Source organism: Chiloscyllium punctatum, chromosome 12 (genome assembly GCF_047496795.1).
Source record: "Chiloscyllium punctatum isolate Juve2018m chromosome 12, sChiPun1.3, whole genome shotgun sequence".
Classification (NCBI taxonomy): domain Eukaryota; kingdom Metazoa; phylum Chordata; class Chondrichthyes; order Orectolobiformes; family Hemiscylliidae; genus Chiloscyllium; species Chiloscyllium punctatum.
In genome coordinates this window covers 55,596,051-55,618,699 of record NC_092750.1, presented here as the reverse complement: position 1 = coordinate 55,618,699, position 22,649 = coordinate 55,596,051, and the positions used below count along the sequence as shown (strand labels likewise).

The window sequence follows — 22,649 nt, the reverse complement described above, 5'->3', positions numbered from 1 at the left end:
ATCAGTCTTTTTGTTCAAAATCTCACAGACCCATGCTGAAACTGACACCAGTCTTAATTAGAACTCTCTTGGCTCCTGGAAATTTAAACCATTTGTCTAATTCTTGGATCTTGCTATTAACCGTTTAGGTGACTTTGAATGTCAGCATTTTTCCTATAACACTGCTATTCCTAACAATATAACCATGACGTCTTATTTGTCTTTCCAGTATGAGGCCTGTGTTGCCAATGTAATACACTGTTCGTTGTATTTGCAGACACTGTTGCTGCCATACTTACTGAGTCCAAATTTCACCACATTTTCTTGACTACTTAAATGTTCTATTTCTAACATCCATACTACTTTGTTAGTGTTAACCTGAAGCAGATTATTTTAATCTAACAGTTTCAAGATTGATTCAAAAACTACAAACATTTTCTCCCCTCGTGTTTTGCAGCCGCTGAAACCCATTGACTGGAATGGACCTGGACTCAGATACAAAGTTAGCTGGAGACAGCAAGGGGCTAACACAACCTGGAATGAGGAAGTGGTCAAGAAGCATCACTATTTTGTAACAAATACCTCAACATTTGTACCTTACGACATTAAGGTGCAAGCAATAAATGATATTGGAGCAGGCCCTAATCCAAAAATAGTTACAGGATTTTCAGGAGAGGATAGTAAGTATTTTTGAGTTTTAATTGTCCTTTGAAATGTTACATTTGAGCAGCACTGCAAAAATAATTTTGTTGTTGTTAATAAGATCTTTTTTCTCTTTTCAACCATCTTTTGAAGGACTTTAATTGCAGATGCATCAAAGCTGTAGATAATGAAAGTTTTTTTGGATAATTGTCATAATTGTTAAAAGAATTACCTTTGCATTCAAATGTAAGGTTACAATATGTGTAAATATTTCAGAGGTAGCTTACCAGATGAATAAATTCTGAACATAAGAGATTGGCTGATTGTTAATCACATCCAGCATTCTAATAGTTATAGTACTACTTCAACATTCCAGAGGCTATGAGCTCAATGCCCCAAAATGCAAGTTGTGGAAATGAATTCAGTAATTGGGTACTTTTTGGACTAAGGCTGTAATATGTCCAAGGAAACCAGATTTTCATGTAAAAAAAAATTAATTCATTGATGACTTTTGTGACAGGCAACCTTTCCCATGATCTGGCTTGCAAATCAATCCAATCCCACTCTTAATAAGACTATAAGAAATAGGAACAGGAGTCACCCATTCAGTTCATCAAGCCTGCTGCACCATTGAGTACGATTATGGCTGTTCCAACATTCCTCACGTCCACGTTCCTGTCATTTCCCTGTTACTCTCCTGATCAAGGATCTATGTATCTCAATCTGAAATACACACAAAGACTGTGTCCCCATAGCTCTCTGTACCAGGAGTTCCGAAGACTCAATGCCTTCTTAGAGAACAAATTTCTTCTTGCCTCAGTCTTAAGTTGGTGTCCCTTACTCATGAACCTATGCCCTCTGGTCCAAGACTTGCCCATGACAGGAAACATCCTCTCTTTCAAGCCCCTTAAGAATCCTATATGTTTCAATGGATCACCTCCCATTCTTCTAAACTGCAGTCAGTAGAGTCCCAATCTGTTTAATCTTTGTTCAGAAGGCAATCCCTCCATGCCAGGGACTATCCGACTAAGCCTTCTCTGAATTATCTCCAATGAAATGATATATTTCTTCAAGGGGACCAAAACTGCTCACAGTTGCCCAAATATGGTCGTACCAGCAGCTGGAACAGTTGTAGTAAGACGTCCCTACTCTTATTCTCCAACCAAATTGAAATAGGGACCAACATTGCAATAGGCCTTCATGATTACCTCGTGCCTTTCTGTGTTTCGTGTACAAGAAGCACCCAAGTCCCTTTGTATTGCAGCTTTTTAAATCCCCATGAAATTAATATTCTGTTATTTTGCTCTCTCTTCCAATATGGACAACTTTGCAGTTTCCCACATTATACTCCCATTTGCCAAAACCTTATCCCACTTGCTTAACGTATCAATATCTCTCTTTAAACTCTTTGTATCCCATTCACAACTTGTCTGTCCACCTATTTTAGTTTTACCTGCAAATCTAACTGCAGTACTTCACTTCCTTCCTCCAAGTTATTCTGTATATTGTAAACAGTTGTGGTCCCTGCTGTAATGCATGTGGAACCCCACAGGTCATAGATTGTCAACTTGACAAAAAAAACCCGTATCCCCAGTTGCTGATTCCTGCTCATGAGCCAATTCTCTAACCATGCCGACGTACAACCTCCAACACTGTGGGCTGTTGTCATATGACTTAATCTTTTGAGAGATACTTTGTTGAACGCCTTCTGGAAGTCCAAATGCAACACATCTATTGGTTCCTTTCTATCCACTCTGGTTGAGCCTTCTTCAAAAAGTTTGGATAAATTCATCAGCCATGCTTTTCACTTCATAAAACCATGCTGATTATATTTGATTTTTAATGCCCTCAGGGGCAATACATATTGGCTTACCTGTATAATCCATGTGTGAAGACTGACTACTAATTGCTGGTCATGTAAAACATGATTTGAAACTAAGTACCGGTAAAAATCTATTAAAAGTGCTTTCTGCACAATCTAATGAATGTATAGAGGAATCATGATTATCTGGCATTCGATTATCCAGCAAGATTGCAAGGTCCCAATGCTCAACTAAACTATGTTATCCGGCATTCGATTAACCGAATGAAATACTCCCCGCCCGTGATGTTTGGATAATCAAAGTTCCTCTGTATATTGTTCTGTAAAGCATGCAAACACTCCTTAGGCTCATACATTGTTTCACTTGACTTTAAAATTTGGGTGAATGTTGGAAATTGTTGGATATTGCAGAGCCTGAGGGCGGAGACAATTATTATAGGATGGAGTGATATATTACAGAAAGGGGAGAAAGTCTGGCACTGCATATTGTGAGGGGAGAGAGATGGATATTACAAGGCAAAAAGGAAAGAGTTGGATATTTTAAGTTGAGGGGGGCGAGGAGAGTTGAGGGGGCAAGATAAGGGAGAGAGAGTTGCATATTCCAAGATTAGGGAGAGAGAGTTGGATATTTTGGGGTGGGGGAGGGGCAATACTTGGATATGACAAGGTTGGGGGGGAAGAGTTTGATATTGCAAGATTAGGGGGGAGAGAGAGAGTTTGATATTGCAAGATGAGGGGGGAGAGCATGAGTTAGATATTGCAAGATGAGGGGAGAGAGAGAGTTGGATATTGTAAGATGAGAGGAGAGAGTTGGATATTGCAAGGTGGGAGGGAAAGAGTTGGATATTGCAAGGTGGGGAGGGTAGTGAGTTGGATATTGCAAGGTGATGGGGGAGAGTTGGATATTGGAGGGTGAGGGGGAGAGTTGGATATTGCAGGGTGAGGGGGAAAGAGTTGGAATTCATAATATGAGGCAGTATGAGCAGGGTATCACAGGGTGGAAAAGGGGAAGAAAGTTGAATGTACAACAAGGTTGTCAGGGATACTGCTTATTGCGCTCTGGGGTTAGTCACCAATCCTAGAATGCAGGAAGGTATTGTTTGATGGCTCTTGGGAAGGAATTGGTCAATGCTTGTGGATCTGAGACGTAGAGATCATATTGACGGCTGGGTGTTTCAGGCAGGTAGGGCATTCTAGCTCCAGCTGGCACACAATCTACACCATAAAGGCACTTAGCTGATGGCTCGAGCATGTCTCCTCCCTTCAGCTCTCCTTTTGTATTGCGGCTCTCAGTTCATAGATTTGAAAACCACAAGTTAATTTAAATTGGAGTATTTCAGCAATCAGCCTGGATGCTGTGAAGGATGCCTGTTCCCAACCTATCTCCATTAAGATTCGAAATGGGCGGATTTCCCATTTAAAAATGTTTAACCCCTCACTCCACCCATTCTGCTACCTTCCATTCATTGAGTGTAAAAGCTATCGGAACATGCAATCACAATTGAAAACTCTGTAACAAAAATAGAAATGCTGGAGAACCTCAGCAGATCTGACAGTATCTGAGTGAAGACAGGAGTGTTAATGCTTTGAATCCAGTGACTCTTCATCGGAACTGTAAGTAGCCGGGAAAATGGGGTATTTATGCTGAAGCTGAGCTGTTAGGGTTGAGGGAGGGACAGGGGAGAGATGAGAGGATAGGGTAGAGTTGCAGCCCCGAAAGAGAGAGAAAAAAACATGAAAGGGATAGTAAACAAGGAGATAAATGATTTTCAAAAGTTTGGAAATCATCATAAAAAATGTTTTTGAATGTTACTAATGAAGGAAGCTGTGAGTTGCCATAATCCTAGAAGACAAGCCTGAGGGATGACTAATGGTTTAACCCGAAGGTCATCATATCTCAGGCAAGACTGAGAATATGGGAATCTTCACAAAGTCCTCAGCTGGTATGGGAAGTGAACCCACACTGTTGGCATCACTCTTCATCACCAACCAGCCATCTCAGCTAACAGCTGAGCTAACTGGCCCCCACAGGGAGCAGCTAAAGGCACTCCGGGATTCTGAAGAATGAATGTTCAGTCTGCGTAGCACAATGTGTGAACACATTTCTTAACCATGTTCTTTAAAGGCCTTCAAACCTGTCACTATCACAGAGCTTTGAACTGATTTAATTATTTCCCCCAACCCAGACCCAAATCTTATCACCTTTCCAGTTAAGGTGCTGTCAAATGCATCTGATATTTGAAGTTACTAGAAAATTGATGCTTGATTGACTGATATTAATGCATAGATTTCACTGTTCCCAAACCTGATTCACAAAATAAAAAAAGCATTTCTTTTTAAATAGATTTTTGTTTTTGTTCAAACCAGGTTTCTCATTATTCCTAATTTTGCACAAATTCGATTGGGTGCTAAAAGAGAGATGTACTTGTGTAGGATCTAAGAATAAACATATTACCGCTGGAGAGGATATAGGAACAGGAGTAGGTTATATAAACTTCTCAATGTGTCTCTTCCCCCATGAAATCCATTCCACCATCCACTGTGACGATTGCCAACCTGTAACTTGACTTGACTTATCCATCTTGGCTCCATATCTCTTAAATTCTTTGGCTAACAAAAATGTATTGACATTTGTTTTAAAATGAGCAAGTGAGCTCGCAACTCCAGCTTTATGCTTGTAGAAGTATTTCTGTATTGATTCCTCAATGGGGTTGGCTATGATTTTAAAATTGAGCTAGAACCCTCAAAATCATGGGCTAACACTGAAGCCTAGTCTTAATAAACCTATCAACTTTTACTTACAGAGGCAAGTGTAAACCAAATGAAAATTTGTAATTGCTATCCTATTGTCCTCATCTCCATAAGCTGAAAAAAACAGTCTCTCTATCAAATACTTTAAAATACTAAAATCCTCAACTTAAGTAATCTCTCCTCATAATCTAACCTTGATTACACTCTCGTAAACCTTGCTCTTCCCAAGACTAGAGAAGTATTTCTGAGATACTGGACTAGTGGTGCTGGAAGAGCACAGCAGTTCAGGCAGCATCCAACGAGCAGCGAAATCGACGTTTCGGGCAAAAGCCCTTCATCAGGAATAAAGGCAGTGAGCTAGAATAAAGGAGAGATAAGCTAGAGGAGGGTGGGGGTGGGGAGAGAGTAGCATAGAGTACAATGGGTGAGTGGGGGAGGAGATGAAGGTGAAAGGTCAAGGAGGAGAGGGTGGAGTGGATAGGTGGAAAAGAAGATAGGCAGGTCGGACAAGTCCTGACAAGTCAAGGAGACAGTTACTGAGCTGGAAGTTTGAAACTAGGATGAGGTGGGGGAAGGGGAAATGAGGAAGCTGTTGAAGTCCACATTGATGCCCTGGGGTTGAAGTGTTCCGAGGCGGAAGATGAGGCGTTCTTCCTCTAGGCGTCTGGTGGTGAGGGAGCGGCGGTGAAGGAGGCCCAGGACCTCCATGTCCTCGGCAGAGTGGGAGGGGGAGTTGAAATGTTGGGCCACAGGGCGGCTTGGTTGATTGGTGCGGGTGTTCAACAGCTTCCTCATTTCCCCTTCCTCCACCTCATCCTAGTCCAGACTTGTCCGACCTGCCTATCTCCTTTTCCACCTATCCCCTCCACCCTCTCCTCCTTGACCTATCACCTTCATCTCCTCCCCCACTCACCCATTGTACTCTATGCTACTCTCTCCCCACCCCCACCCTCCTCCAGCTTATCTCTCCATGCTTCAGGCTTCCTGTCTTTATTCCTGATGAAGGGCTTTTGCCCGAAACATCAATTTCGCTGCTCGTTGGATGCTGCCTGAACTGCTGTGCTCTTCCAGCGCCACTAATCCAGTATTTGGTTTTCAGCATCTGCAGTCATTGTTTTTACCTAAGTATTTCTGAGATGTTAAGTCCAAATCTGCAGAATAGATGGGATCTGATTGAGATTGAGAAGCAAAGTTTGTATCCTTTTTTCGTCTCTCCCACTCAAAATAAATCCCAATGTTTGATTAGCCCTTTTTGATTACATTTTGACCCATATATACCAGTTTTAGTCATTTCTGTATCTAAATTAAAGCTCACTGCTCCTCTGGAATTACAGTTCTCAATGTCACACCATCTAAGAAATAGTCTGGTTTATCTTGCTTACTCCAATATCAATCATATCAAACTTAATTACATTAAAGTTAATTTTCCATAATTCTGCAACTCACTTAATCTGCTTAGGATCCTTTTTACATTCCTGCACCAGCAGCACCGCCCCACCCCGCCAACCCCCACTACCAGTTTCCATTTTTCGTGTGGGTGTCATTTAGTTAATTGAAAATTCACGACATTTATCATGATCAAAAGAACTGGCTGGTAAGAGGTGTAGTATTATTGCACAGGGATGACATCACACAATGTGACAATCCTGAATAGAGATCCTTGCCTGATCTTTAATAATCACTTTGCAATAGAGTCAGTGCTGAGTGTGGTTCTTGCAATCGGTCATGTGTAGACTTATGGTTATCTAATGTACCCATTTGATAAGTGGGCATAGAATCCAGACGAACTCTAAATTAGGGATCTTATAGCAGTGTACATTGTTAGTGTTGTTAAGAAAGTTCAAGACCGGTGTCTCGACAAGAACCAAATATTCATTGTATATATTACAAGGGTTAACATATCAAAAAACACTCAAACAAGCGGTGGTGTTGGATCCAAAAGCATCAAGAGCTCTATTCTGCTTTAGCTGGAAAGTTTGGAAATATTAACTTTAAGGGCAATAACAGTTGGAAATAACATTGAATAAAGTTGAAGTATTTGTTAGCCTGCACATACTTGCATTCAAGTAAAAGAGAAATGATAGTGATGTGATCATTGGTTTTGTTTATTTCAAATGATTGGATGAAACACAAACCAAAACTGAAAAATTTAGATGCAATACTTCATTCCTATGAAGTTGAAGTATTGTCATATTTAAGCTGATTGTTCTTACTAATTATAATCTGATAATGGATGCATATTACCAGAGCTGACAGCAAGCTGTTGAAGTTGGCATGACTGTGTGCCAAGATAAAGGATTGAATGTCTTACTCCATGAGTTGCATTTGACTGAATATGTTGTATTAACATTGTGTTAGAAAATTCACATGTAGGTCGGTTGTAGTTCAGTTCTCCCAGGCCTGCAAAGGGTTTGAACTAACAGTCAGCATTAAGAAGACCAAAACGATGAGCCAGGACTTGGATGCTACACCTTCCAACAAGATTCACAACCTTAACCTGGAGTTTGTTGACAGTTTGGATCAACAATTGTCAGCGAACTGTCTCTTGATGCTGAAATCAACATCATGATTTCCAAGGCTGCAGGCATCATGTCAAAGTGAAGCAGTTGAATTTGGAGCAAGAGCAAATTAACCAGAAATGCAAAGCTGTGTGTGAGTGTGACATGGTTTATTTCAGCCTGCTGTTTGTGAAGGGAAACTATGACAAAAAAATCCTGTTTAAATAGCACACCCTGATCTCCATTAATTTTTTCAGCTTCAAAATTTGTAGAATTTGCAACAGCATTCAAAATTCGAAAAGGATCAGCATTTTTTTATGTACACTTCGAAGACATTCTGGATGCATGATCAAACAAAACACAAAATATCCATCCACCTATTTTGTTTGATTACTGTCACATAGAGCATTTAATTAGCCATAGATAAAAAATATGAATAAAGGACTCTGTTATCCCGGTGCCAAAAGAACAGCATATGTAAAAAAAATCACTAAAGCATGTGTTATGAATAAATTCAAAGAAATTAATATCTGCAAAGCATCTGTCTGAAATAAGACCCATCCTAATATCCTCAAGGAACTGAGAAAAGAACTGATCCAAATTGATGGTTTCAGCAGAGCACTTTTATCTCTGAAAAGTAGTGCAAAAGGTTCAGGATCAAGGAGGTACACTTAGACAGTGAAAAGCAGGAGGTTTGGAGGAGAATTTAGGAAAGATTAATACCTGAGGGTGCTCAGTGTTTAGAATCCACTGCCTGGTAGAGTAGTTGAGGTGGGTAATCCTAACCTTTTAAAAAAGTATTTGAATGAGCCTAATGTGGCAAAGTGGGACTGATATTGATGGTGATGTATTTTTGAAGGTCCTCCTCTGAACTGTATGCTTCCATGATTCTAAGTGAAATATCGATTGAGCAGTTAGAGACAACTCAGTCTAATATCTCCATTATGGAAATTTTTTGAGATACTTCAGATTTTTTTTTGAAATAATAATTATTATTAGCCTTCATCATTGATAAATCAACCTTTAAAAAGTTACGATTTTCATTACACTTGGCAATAAATTCTAAATCTGAGCCCATTCATTAAGTAACTTTGTGGATACAAGATGTTTTGACAGACATTTGAAAGACTTTTGTTTCAGTTATCACAGGCAACAGGTTTATTTTTAAATTTTGGGATATAACAAACGTAAGAAGTCTGCATTTTGTTGTTCTCATTACCTACCTAAATGATGTAATGCTGTCGCTTCTCTGCTGCAGTTGGTGCAGCAGAGAAGTGGCAAATGATGTGGCAAATTGCATGGTCTGACTTGGAGGAAGATTTTGAATCTGAGGATATTATTATGATGCTTGTCATTCTTATTGGAAGATGATTGCTGAGTTGTGAAAATACATTCTTGAGCTGTGGCATACATTAGCCATGTAACACTAATGGTTTAGATGCCAAGCAAGCAGGCAATCTTATCCAACTTGATTTTCATTGTAACTTCACTGTAAAATAGATATGTGAGCAATGTTTTATTTTCACTTATAAGTGTGATTTTGTGGAATTAGAATATAAATATTGATTGCAGAGTACCAAAGTACTGAAAGCTATGATGTTGATATGGCTGACACAGGCATGCTTTTTGCCAGTGATCAGATCAAGAATATTGTTAATGGACACTTGGTGTCATGAGGTGCTCAGATGTCTATGTTGGAAGTGCTTACTTTTTGACACTGAGGTAGTCTGAAAGCATCTGTCACCTTAAAAGTCGAGTATCATATTGTCTAAGTTCTGCTGTTGTCTGGCAGGTGTTGCATCTTTTTCAGATGAGTTATGAATGGAGTTAAACATTATGGAATTATCAATGAGTAGTGTCACTCTTCACGAAATGGGATTTAGATTTAGAATTTATTGTCACATGCAGTCAAGTACAGGAGTACAGTGAAAAGTGTAGAATGTCGTCACATAGTGCTATCTGAGGTACAAAGGTGCCTAACTTCAAAGATTTTGGCACAAAGTAATAAAATAAAGTTTAAAAAGCTAGGTATTACCTTCATAGAAAAAGTAGAAAAATAAAGAAATAATATAGTAGTCAACATTAAAGTCCTTCATCATATAAACTAGAAAGCAAAAGTTAAAATTTCAGCAATCTTTGAGTCCTTCGCTTAGCTCACTCTCCGGGAGAGCTCAGCTGCCTGTTCTTGAAGATGCTGCTGCAGATACTGGAGTACCTCTCTCACCACTCTCTCTTCCTGTGTTAGGCTGTGATGCCATCACTGTTGCTGCTGCTGAACCTGTCACTTGCCTGACCTCCACCTGCTGCCTCCAGAACGTGCCCAGGCAGGACTCACTTGCACGCCGAGATACTGCCATGCTGGACTGAGATCACTCCAGGCCGGGCTGAGAGATCATGGTCCACCGAGAAACCAGGCCAAGACAACGTTACACCAGACCCAGAGACCACTGCGGTCTGCTGAGAGACCAGGCTGAGACGCTGAGACATCGCCATACTAAGCTGAGTCACCACCATAGGTTGCCTCTCAGGCCATTGATGGAAGTGAGGGTGGAACCTGCAGGGGCACTGACCATAATCTTTCAGTCTTCACTAGACCAATGGGAGGTGCCAGAAGACTGGAGAATTGCAAATATTACAACTGTGTTCAAACAAAGGCCATAACAATAAGTCACATTAGCTTCTGTGGTAGGGAAGTTTTGTGAAACAACTATTTAGGACAGAATGAATAGTCACATAGAAAATGTTGGTCAGGTTAGGCAAGAGCTGCCATCGATTTCTGAATGGGAAATCAGGCTTGACTAATGTGCTGGAGGGTTGTCTGGAGTCAGCAGAGTGGTTCAGTGGTTAGCAGTGCTGCCTCATACCACCAGGGGCCTGGGTTCAATTCTATCTGTCTTGTTTCAGTTATCACAGGCCTACTTCCACACTGTAGCGGATCTCTGTTTCTATGAGGAGTCAGAAAATTTGAATGTGAATAATACAGTCTATTTGGTGAACAAAGATTTTCAGAAGGCCTTTGATATAGTGACACGTAACAGATCTGTGAGGAAAGTTATATACCATGGATTAAAAGGGACAGTAACAGCATGGATACAAAATTGGCTGAATGAAATCAGCCAGAGTCAACATACATTTTTCAAGCTGGAGGAAATGAAGTTCTCCAGGCATTGCTATTGGGACCCTTGTTTTACATGCTGTGTATTAAGTAAAACTCGGAAGAATTGTAGACTGTGAGGAGGACATTTTAGATGTCCAAAACAACAGAGACAAGCTGAAAATGTGGCTGATAGTTGGCAGATGTAGTTCAATGGGGAGAAAAGTAAGGTTGGCCGAGCATTGAAAGCCAACATAAAATAAGGCATACAAATCTAAATCGGGTACGGGAACCAAGGAACCTGGGACTTGTATGCACAGATCATTGAAGGTGGCAGGGCGGGTAGAGAGAGCAATTTTTAAAATCTTGGGTTTATTACTTGGAGTGTAGAGCACAAGATGATGTCGAACTTGTACACAACACTTGTTAGACCTGACAATATTGTGTATTGTTATGGATGCCACATTATTTAAAGGAGAGAGAATGCATTTGAGTTAACTTAGAAGTAATTTAAATGTTTCTAGGAATTAAGAACTTCAGTTTCTTTTTTAATTCATTCATGGGATGTGGGCATTACTGGCTAGACCAGCATTTATTGCCCATTCCTCATTACCAAGAGGGTATTTAAGAGTTAATCACATTGCCATGGCTCTGGAGTAACATGGAGGCCAGACCAGGTAAGGACAGTAGTTTCCTTCCCTGAAAGATCATAGTTAACCAGATGGGATAACAATCATTTCATGGTCAAGATTAAACTTTTAAATCTGGATTTTTATTGAATTGAAATTCCACCATCTGCCATGGCGGGCTTTGAACCCAGATCCCCAGAACGTTGCCTGGGTCTCTGGGTTAATATCAACTAGGAGGAAGTGAGGACTGCAGATGCTGGAGATCAGAGTCGAGAGTGTGGTGCTGGAAAAGCACAGCAGGTCAGACAGCATCCAAGGAGCAGGAGAATCGACGCTTCGAGCGTAAGCCCTTCATCAGGAATGAGGCTTGTGAGCCAAAGGGTAGAGAGACAAATGGGAGCCAAGTGGGGCTGGGGCAAGATAGCTGAGAGTGCGATAGGTAGATAAAGGTGAGGATAATGGTGATAGGTCAGTGAGGACGGTAGAGCGGATAGCTGGGAAGGAAGATGGACAGGTGATGAGGGCGGTGCTGAGTTGAAACGCCTCATCTTCCAACCTTGGGGCCCTTCGACCGCATGGGATTAATGTGGATTTCACCAGTTTCCTCATTTCCTCTCCCCACCACCCCCCTCCACCCCCCACTTTACCACAGTCCCAAGCCACAAATTTAGCACCGCCCACTTGACCTATCCACCGTCTTTCCCAATTATCCTCTCCACCTTCCTCTCTCACCTATCACATTCTCCCCCATCTTAATCTACCTATTGCATTCTCAGCTACCTTCCCCCCCAGCCCTATCCCCTCCCATTTGTGTCTCAGCTCCCCTGGCTCCCAAGCCTCATTCCTGATGAAGGGCTTATGCCTGAAAACATTGATTCTCCTGCTCCTTGGATGCTGCCTGACCTGTGTGCTTTCCAGCACCACACTCTCACCTCTGGGTTAAGAATCAGGTAATAGTACCACAATGCTGTGGCTTCCCCCTATTATATGAGTATAGATTGTAGTTGAGACTATTGTCTTTGGAGAGAAGGAGGCAGATCGGAGATCTGATTGAGCTTTTTTTAGAATGATAAAGTGGGCTGGATAGAGTAGATGATGAGTACCTGTTCCAATTTGTAAAAGGAACAAAAATAAGAAAGCATGTTCAAAGTTTGGGAGAAGATTTGTAGCTCGGGTGCTCGTTGTAGTGGTTCTGTTCGCCGAGCTGGGAATTTGTGTTGCAGACGTTTCGTTCCCTGTCTAGGTGACATCCTCAGTGCTTGGGAGCCTCCTGTGAAGCGCTTCTGTGATGTTTCCTCCGGCATTTATAGGGATTTGTACCTGCCGCTTCTGGTTGTCAGTTCTAGCTGTCCATACAGGAAAGCCACACACACAGACCAAGTCCTAAACTACGAAAGCAACAACCCCAACACACACAAAAGAAGTTGCATCAAGACACTATTCAAAAGGGCCACAGCACACTGCAGTACACCAGAACTGCAAAAAGAGGAAGAAGAACACCTATACAATGTATTCGCCAAAAACGGATACCCTCGCAATTTTATCAACAGGTGCCCTAAGGGAAAGACAACAGAATGAGGACATGCCACAACCCAAAGGACTAGCCACACTACCATACATCAAAAACATTTCTGAACTGACAGCCAGACTACTGTGACCACTGGGACTCATAACAGCACACACACCAACAGCCACTCTCAGACAGCAACTCACCAGGACGAAGGACCCGATACCCAGCATGAGCAAAACCAATGTAGTGTACAAAATCCCATGCAAGGACTGCACAAAACACTACATAGGACAAACAGGAAGACAGCTAACGATCCGCATCCATGAACACCAACTAGCCATGAAACGACATGACCAACTATCCTTAGTAACCACACACTCAGATGACAAGCAACATGAATTCGACTGGGACAACACTACTATTATAGGACAAGAAGCTCCTTGGATGCTGCCTGAATTGCTGTGCTCTTCCAGCACCACTAATCCAGAATCTGATTTCCAGCATCTGCAGTCATTGATTTTACCAAACAGAGAACAGCCAGGGAATTCCTAGAGGCATGGCACTCATCCACAGATTCAATCAATAAGTACATCGACCTGGACCCAATATACTGGCCACTGCAGCGGACAACTGGAACTGACAACAGGAAGCGGCAGATTCAAATCACTATAAATGCCGGAGGAAACATCACAGAAGCGCTTCACATGGAGGCTCCCAAGCACTGAGGATGTCACCTAGACAAGGGATGAAACGTCTCCAACACAAATTCCCAGCTTGGTGAACAGAACCACAACGATTAGAAAGCATAGATTTAAATTGATTCACAAAGGAACAAATGTGATTTGCCATGAAAGGTTTTCACATTTCAGTTAGTTAGGAAGTGCCTGGAGGTATGATTGAAGATTATTTTGGATAGATGTATTGTGTAAAAAGATGGAGAACAAGAAAAGCAAAAAATTGGCAGTAGGTAATGATACTCAGTTGGAGGACTGGTGCAGACATGATAAGCTGAATGGCCTCCTCTGCACCATAAGCGATCTATAATTTTGTGATAGGACATGAGTGGCCTGGCAAGGAGATGTAGGTACACATACAGTACCATTAAAAGGAGAATGAAGTACTAACAATATGCTGGTAACTCATGCAATTTAATGGGAAATTTGCAGGTGCTGCTGTTACCAGATTACTCCTACCCAGGTCCTTCCAGATGGTAGAGCTGTTAATTTGGAAGGTGTTGTCAAATTATTGTGAAGCAGAAGGAGGCCATTCAGCCCATTCACACTGCACCATCTCTCTGAATGAACATTTCACTCAGTGACATTCTTCAGAATTCTTAGACCCAAATAAACCACATCCACTGTTTCTCCCTTATCTATTCCAATAATTACATCCTTAAAAACTCCAGTAGATAGTTAACCATTTCATAAACCCATGCTGGCCTTAACCAGTTCCATTCATGCTTTCCAAATGTTCTGTGATCATGTCTTTTGTAAAAGACTCCAGTGTTTTCCCCTCTCTTGATGTTAGACTATCTAGTCTATATTTCTCTGTTGGTCTTTTCTCTCTCCTTTTTTAATGAGTGGTGTCACATTTTCCATCCTTTAGTCTATAGGATCTGTTCCAGTGTCTAAAGTTTGGAAGATTACTACCGATACATCCAATATTTTTCAGGCCAACTCCTTTGGTATTCTGGGATATAGCTGACAAGGCCCTCACCTGTTTTTGCCACCCTTGAACCCCATAACTTATCCCAGCACCATTTTCTTACTCATACTGATTTTCTTCAATACCGCCCCCTCCTGAGTCCTCTAACAAAACAATGACGAAGCTTTGAGGAGTCAGGAATGCAAACTCCCAGTCTCTGTCCTCTGCTATTAGCCATACTGAGTGACAAGCACAGTTCTATTGATGATTAACAGTAAACCGCAACATATTAATGATGAGAATTCAATAATGGTAATGTGCTTGGAAGGCCAGGCAAAGATGTTAGATTCTTTTTAGCTTGGGATGGTCATTGCCTCGCACTTAGGCATGGTGAATGCTATTTGTCATTTGCCAGCCCAAGGTTGTATAAATTTTTCCAAACAACTTGTTCAGACATAAAGTAATATAAATGTACACTCCAGAAACACACCCATTGGTGAAATTCAACTCTGCCGAACAGATATCCTGAATAAATCGAGTTCCATTTGCTAACACTTATCCCATATTCCTCCAAACTCTGTCTATTCATGTACCAACCCAGGTGCCTTTAAGTGCGACAATTGTACCAGCCTCCACCACTACCTCTGGCAGCTCATTCTATGCACACACCACTTTCTGCATGAAAAGCTTGCCCCTTTTAAATCTTTTCTCTCTCACCTTGAACCTATGGCCTTCCCCACCCCAGGGAAAAGACATTGTCTATTTCCCCTATCCATGCCCCTCATGATTTTATATACCTCTATAATGTCACACCCCAGCTCCCGAAGCTCCAGGGAAAATAGCTTCAGCTGATTCAGCCTCTCCCTGTAGCTCAAATCCCCCAACCCTGGCAACATCCTTGTAAATCTTTTCTGAACCCTTTCAAGTTTCCCAACATCCTTCCTATTGCAGGGAGACCAGAATTGTGCATTGTATTCTAATAGTGTCCTAACCAATGTCCTGTACATCTGCAGCATGACTTCCCAAATCCTATACTCAATGCACTGACCAATAAAGGTAAGCATACCAAACACCACCTTCACTATCCTATCTACCTGCGACTCTACTTTCAAGGAACAATGAACCTACACTATAAGGTCACTTTGTTCAGCAACACTCCCCAGGATCTTAACATTAACTGTATCAATCCTGACGTGATTTGCTGTTCTAAAATGCAGCACCTCACATTTTATCTGAATTAAACTCGATCGACCACTTATTGGCCAATCTGATCAAGAGCTGAAAATGTGTTGCTGAAAAAGTGCAGCAGGTCAGGCAGCATCCAAGGAGCAGGAGAATTGATGTTTCGGGCATGAGCCCTTCTTCAGGAATCAATCAAGACTCTGATCAAGATCCTGTTGAACTCTGACGTAACCTTTTTGCTGTCTACCACACCTCCAATTTTGGTGTCATCTACAAACTTAGAAACCATACCTCTTATGTTCATGTCAAAATCAAAATAAATGACAAAAAGCAGTTGGCCCAGCATCAATCTTTGTGGCACACTACTGGTCACAGACCTCCAATCTGAAAAGGAAACCTCCACCACCATCCTCTGACTTCTACCTTCAAGCCAGTTCTCTATCCAAATGGTTAGTTCTCCTTGTATTCCGTGTGATCGAACCTTGCTAACCAGTCTACCGTGAAAAACCTTGTCGAACGCCTTACTGAAGTTCAAATAGATCACATCCACTACTCTGCCCTCCTCAGTTGTCTTTGTTACTTGAAAAAACTCAATCAAGTTCATGAGACATGAGTTCCCACACAAAAAGTCATGTTGACTATCAGTCCTTACTTTTCCAAATACATGTAAATCCTGCCCCTCAGGATTCCCTCCAACAACTTGCCCATCACCGATGCTCACTGGACTATAGTTTCCTGGCTTTTCCTTACCACCTTTCTTAAATAGTGGCACCTCGTTAGCCAATCTTCAGTCTTCTGGCACTTCACCTGTAACTATTGATGATACAAATATCTCAGTAAGAGACCTAGCAATCACTTCCCTAGCTTCCCACATAGTTCTAGAGTACACCTGATCAGGTCCTAGGGAATTTATCCACTTACATACATTTTAAGACCACCGACACCACCACCTCTTTTCAAAATGTCACTATTTATTTCCCCACATTCCATATTCTTTTCCACTGATACAAAATACTCATTTAATATTTTCCCCATTTCCTGCAGTTCCACACATAGGCAATCTTACTAATCTTGCTATTCTCTCCCTAGTTACCCTTTTGTTCTTAATGCATTTGTTGAATCCCTTTGGATTCTCCTTATTTGCCAAAGCTGTCTCATGTCCCCTTTTTACCCTCCTGATTTCCTCTTAAGTATACTCCTACTGTCTTTAGACTCTTCTAGGGAATCACTTGATTTCTGTTTTCTGGGCCTGACTTATGCTTCTTCCCCATTCTTGAACAAAGCCTCAATTTCTGTAGTCATCCAGTTTTCACTACACCTATCAGCCTTGCCCTTCTCCCAAACAGAAATGTACTTTCTCTGTTCTCTCGTTATCTCATTTCTGATTGTTTCCCATTTTCCAGCTATCCCTTGATGTGTGAATATCCACCCCCAATTAGCGTTCGAAGGTTCTTGCCTTATACTGTCAAAATTGGCCTTTCATCAAAGTAGAACTTTAACTTTTAGATCTGGTCTATCCAAGTCCAGAACAATTGTGAGACTAATAGAAGTATGGTCACTGGCCCAAAGTACTCCCCCACTGACCTCTTAGTCAGGAGTGAGAAAGTGAGGACTGCAGATGCTGGAGATCAGAGTCAAAAGGTGTGGAGCTGGAAAAGCACAGCTGGTCCAGCAGCATCTGAGGAGCAGGAGAGTAGACGTTTAGAATATAAGCTCTTGATCAGGAATGCCCTGCCTGCCTTACTTCCCAAAAGTAGGTCAAATTTTGCACCTGCTCTTATAGGTGCATTCACATACTGAATAAGAAAATGTTCTTGTGCACGCTTAACAAAGTCCTCCCATCCAAGCCCTTAATGTTACAGCAGTCCTATGTTTGGAAAGTTAAAATCCCCTACCATAACCACCCTATTAACCTTAAAGATAACCGAGATCTGCTTAAAAATTTGTTTCTCAATTTCCTGCTGACGATTGGGTGACCTATAGTGCAATCCCAATAAGGTGATCATCCCTTTCTTATTTCTCAATTCCACCCAAGTAACATCCCTGGATGTATTCCCAGGAATATCTTCCCGAAATAAAGCCGTAATGTTATCCTTAGTCACAAACGCTATTCCCCCTCCTTTCTTGTACCCCCTTTCTATCCTTGCTATAGCATCTATACCCTGGAACATTAAGGTGCCAGTCCTGTCCATCCTTGTCTCTGAGTCCTGTTTCTGTAATTGCATGATAATCCAGTCCCGTGTTGTCTGCCATGCCCTAAGTTCATCTGCCTTATCTGTTAGGCCTCTTGCATTGAAATAAATACAGTTTAATTTATCAGTACTACCTTGTTCTCTGCTTTGTTCTTACCTGCCCTGTCTGTTTGACTTATTCTTGTTCCCAACTGTGCCAGTCTCGGACTGTATCTCTTTGATCACTATTTCTCTGGGTCCCATTCCCCCACCTTAGTAGTTTAAATCGTCCCGAGCAGCTCTAGCAAATTTCCCAGCCATTATATTAGTCCCCTTTCAATCAGGTGTAATCCATCCTTCTTATACAGGTCACCTCTACCTCAGAAGAGATTCCAATGATCCAAAAATGTGAATCTTTCTCTCCTGCACCAGCTCCTCGACCACGCATTCATCTGCTCTAACCTCCTATTCTAACCTGCATTAGCTCATGGCTGTGGGAGTAATCCAGATAGTACTACCCTCGAGGACCTACTTTTCAAATTCCTGCCTAACTTCCTATATTCTCTCCTCAGAACTTTGTCCTTTTCATTCCCTGTGTCGTTAGTTCTAATATATACAACAACCTTCACTGATCCCTCTGCCTGTGAGAATATTCTGCATCCTCTCCGAGATATCCTTGATCCTAGTTCCAGGGAGGCAACACACCGTTTTGATGTCTTGCTGTCAGCCGCAGAGTTGGCTGTCTGTGCTTCTGATGAGAGAGTCCCCTGTTATAATCGATTGCTTCGAACCTGACATACTCCTCATTACATTAGAGCCAGTCCTGGTACCAGAAATCTGGCATTCAGTGCTACATTCCCCTGAGAGTCCTTCACCACCTACATTCTCCAAAACAGTATACTTGTTTGAGATGAGAATAGCCACAGGAGACTCTTGCCTCCCTCTCCTACCTTTCCTGGAGTTCATCTATCTACCCAACTGTAGCTTCAGCTTATCTCCCTCACTGCAACTGCCATCCATCACACTGCCCCCCAACTCCTGTAAATTCATCATGGTGTCTAACTGCTATTCCAACCGATCTATGCGATCCAAAAGGATTCACAACCAAACACACTTCCTGCAGACATAGTTATCAGTAACGTGGAAACTCTCCCTTCTTTCCCACATCCAACAAGAAGAGAACATTGCTCTACGAAAGTCCATCTTTGCATCTTAACAATCTGCAGACACAGAGAATAGCAGTCTAACAGGTCTAAAAAGCACTGCTTAGTACCTATTTTTAAAAATATTTTTAAAGTGCAATCAAGAGACAGATCTCAATAAAACTTATAATCAAAAAGGAACCCACTCTACTGCCTATTGTAGATTTACAAAAGAAAGCCAGTAAGGTTACACTTTTAAAAAACCACTTAGCTGTCCCCCTGCTGTGAACTCCCACACACAGGCTTCTCCAAGGTCACCCGTGAGTGTTGCTGTTTGTTAGGTTTTCTTAGGACAAACTCTGATGTGCAGAGATACTTGAAACCAGACAGCAAAGGCAGCAGCAGCTGTGCAGGTTTCTTTCTCCATTTGAATCACTGCCCATGTGGTGACTGCCTTTCCTCCTTTTTGAAGTGCCATTGTTTTTTCAAAGTTCCAAGACAATGCAACAGCTTATAATACAGTTATTACTGCTCCTAGAATTTGAGGAAATCTGCTCCGACACTGAAAATGCCTTAAAAAAAAAACAGTTCTTACAGACACATTTTTTTCCTCATCTTCCATCTTGGATTATACACCTCTGGAACAAATGGAACTAGTACCTGGGACTTATGATGCGGCAGTAACGACACTACCCGTTGTGCTACAAGAGCCTTCAGCCCAAGCTTGTATATTATCCATGTTTTTTGGTACCCAGATAAGGATTGTTTATTATGTGAGGAGTTACAAATGGCATTGAACTCTGCGCAGTCATCAGTGAACTCATTTTTGACCTTATAATGAAGTGTAAGTCATTGGTGAAGGGGGTGAAGATTGTTTGGTCTAGGACAGCGCACTGAGGAACATTATCAATTGTCAAATCTCTCTTTGTGCTAATCCTGCTTATGATGCAAACCAAATAAGCGTTTTCCACTGGGATTTCTGTCAACATCAGTTTTTCTCTGCTTCCTTGATGTCACACTCAGTGGAATGCTGCAATGGTTTCAAGGATAGTCGCTGTCACATCATATCTGGAATTCATATTTTTCATCATGTTTAGCTCAAGGCTGTAATGAAGTATGGACCACAGTAGCCCTAGCAGAACTAAACTAAGTATGTGTGAGTAGATTATTACTATATAATGCCACTTGATAGCATTGTAACACCATCCTCTTTGACTTTGATGATTGAGAGTAAACTGACGAAGTGGTCATGTGTAATAGGATATGACCTGCTTTTTTTTGGTGGTCAGGACAAATCTGGCCAATTTTCGCCATTGCAAAGTTGACATCAGTATTGTCACTATACTGACACTGCTTAGCTTCGAACACAGCTAGTCCTCATGAACATGTCTATACATACTAGGATGTTATCAGGAGAAATAGCTTTTACTGTCTCATATGTTTGATGATTAATAACCTTACAATAATGCAGCGAGAGATGTATTACACAATTAATCAGAAATCCTAAAACAGTTAATATGGGATTATGAGCATAGCTCAAGCCAATGTACTTGAAGCTTAACAGTTTACAAAAATGAAGACCACATCAACAGTGCATAATCTAGCATTTATATAGCTTAACCAATGTGCAGTTTGTTTTTATATGATCGATGTCAATACACCTTAAATCATGTTCAGAGTATTTTTAAAACTAGATCTTTGATCATCACTTTGATTTTTTTTTCCTGAGTTAAGGTACTTATAATTAATACAGTTATAACAGTGAATTTTAAAATATGATGAAATGTATTGAATTTTAATGTTTCATGACTTTCATCTCAGTGATTTTCTTTGATAGCCTCCCACCAGTTTGTTGACGACCTTAACTACATACATGAATTTAAATCTTCTTTTCAAATCATATTGGAAATTGGGATTTCACGAGAGATCACTGAATCTGAGAATGAAACATCGAAAAGTGAAGGTCTACAGCACTTGAATAAAGGTTCTAACAGGATGATCAAAAGCAGTATTAAACATCCTGAACTCCCTCAGCGAGATTCATTTTCTCTTGAGTTACATGATGAAACCGTAGCGAGAGTAACTGCATGATCAGGCAGTTTTGTTGTATAACTTGTCTGCAACAAAGTTACCTTACTGATGGCAAGACAGCTTGAACAATTTTGCAATTATTTTTAAAACCAGATTATTATGTGGGATACTTAAACATGGTTACAATAGAACAGAGTTTGCTGTTATAGTAAATCAGGAAAGGGTTGCATGATTTATTTTAACAATTACAAGAAACAACTTCTGACATGATCATTTCAGCTTCTGCACAGGGATGGAGTTGAATACATAGGAGTAAGAGATTTTGCCAATTGAGGTGATATAGACACAAAACCAGACCTTGCACATCTTAATCAGATAGAATTTGGTGGATAATGTTTTGAAGTGGGACTTCCACTTGTCACAGAATTGCAGTAGAGGAGACAATGGTGAGAGCCACTTGTTGGATTAGTTTTGCAAGGAATTTTCTCTGCTTCTACTCTGTTTGCGTGCTTTGAAAAAGCATTATATAAATATTCAAGGCATATTGTTACCAGTATTTATGACCAATCTTCTGTGTGCCTTGACACAAGTGTATGTTTACCTTTCAGAAGAAGTAGAAAATGGTCATCAATTTAAATTCGTCATGTTTGATTGTCCATGGTTTACTATAATTTTAAAACTCAAAGTACCTTTTCAAGAGGAAATTTAATATTCTTCGCAACTTGACCTCAATCCACAGATGTAAAATTGAAAAATAACTGTTGCATTGTATCTTAGACACCACAGCTTAAACTGTATCATTTCATAATGTCACCTGTAAGCAATTGTTTTGATGCTAAGAGGTATATTAGCTTCTGTTTTAATTTTTGTCTATCCTGGTGGTTTGTTCCAATCTCTTAAAGCAGTCATTTTTTTTCTTGCTCAATTCCTGAGTGAAGTTGCAAAACATTTTGAGCTGTTATGCTTCCAGTTTTGAAGCGGTGAGTGATTTAGTAAGACTGCATTCAATGACAAACTGGATATACGTCTGTGCTTAGTATAATATGAATTTATGTGTTGTACTGAGAGGCTGAAAGTGTGGTTGTGTCAATATTGTTGTCATTTCAAAATGATAAATGCTTACTCAGACCACCTTAACATTCAAAATAGATTTGGCACTGGAGCCCAGAATCACTGAATATTGCTATTATAACAGCTTTGTTTTATTTTCTTGTGTGTTGAACTATTTATGAGGTTGGAAAAGGTGTTGCCCTGTATTATAAAAGAAGATCAGATGGGTTTTGTTAAGGGTCGCAGTTCCTCCAACAATATCAGGAGGGTACTGAACATAGTGCATGTTTGCCAGCAAAGATTGATCCTGGGTTTGGTGGTCTCCCTCGAATGGCTGTACCTATTTGGGATCCTAGAGCGTTCTGGTCTGGGGGGGAGCCTTTGCTAGGTGGGTCACGGTGTTGTATAATGATCCTAAGGCAGCGGTCATCACAAACGGCACTAAATTGGATAACTTTAATATTGGGAGAGGTAGTCGACCAGGGTGTCCTCTCTCACCGCTGT

General features: G+C 40.9%; 1 protein-coding gene across 12 annotated transcripts in view; it reads left to right on the top strand.

Annotated features, from left to right (window-relative positions):
• chl1b (cell adhesion molecule L1-like b) overlaps positions 1–22,649 on the top strand; it is an 885,223-nt gene that overhangs the window by 644,631 nt on the left and 217,943 nt on the right. For all 12 annotated transcript variants that reach the window (XM_072582623.1, XM_072582619.1, XM_072582621.1 and 9 more), the window contains one exon: positions 437–659. In XM_072582623.1, coding sequence (XP_072438724.1) covers positions 437–659 — 223 coding nt within the window. The remainder of the gene's footprint in view (positions 1–436; positions 660–22,649) is intronic.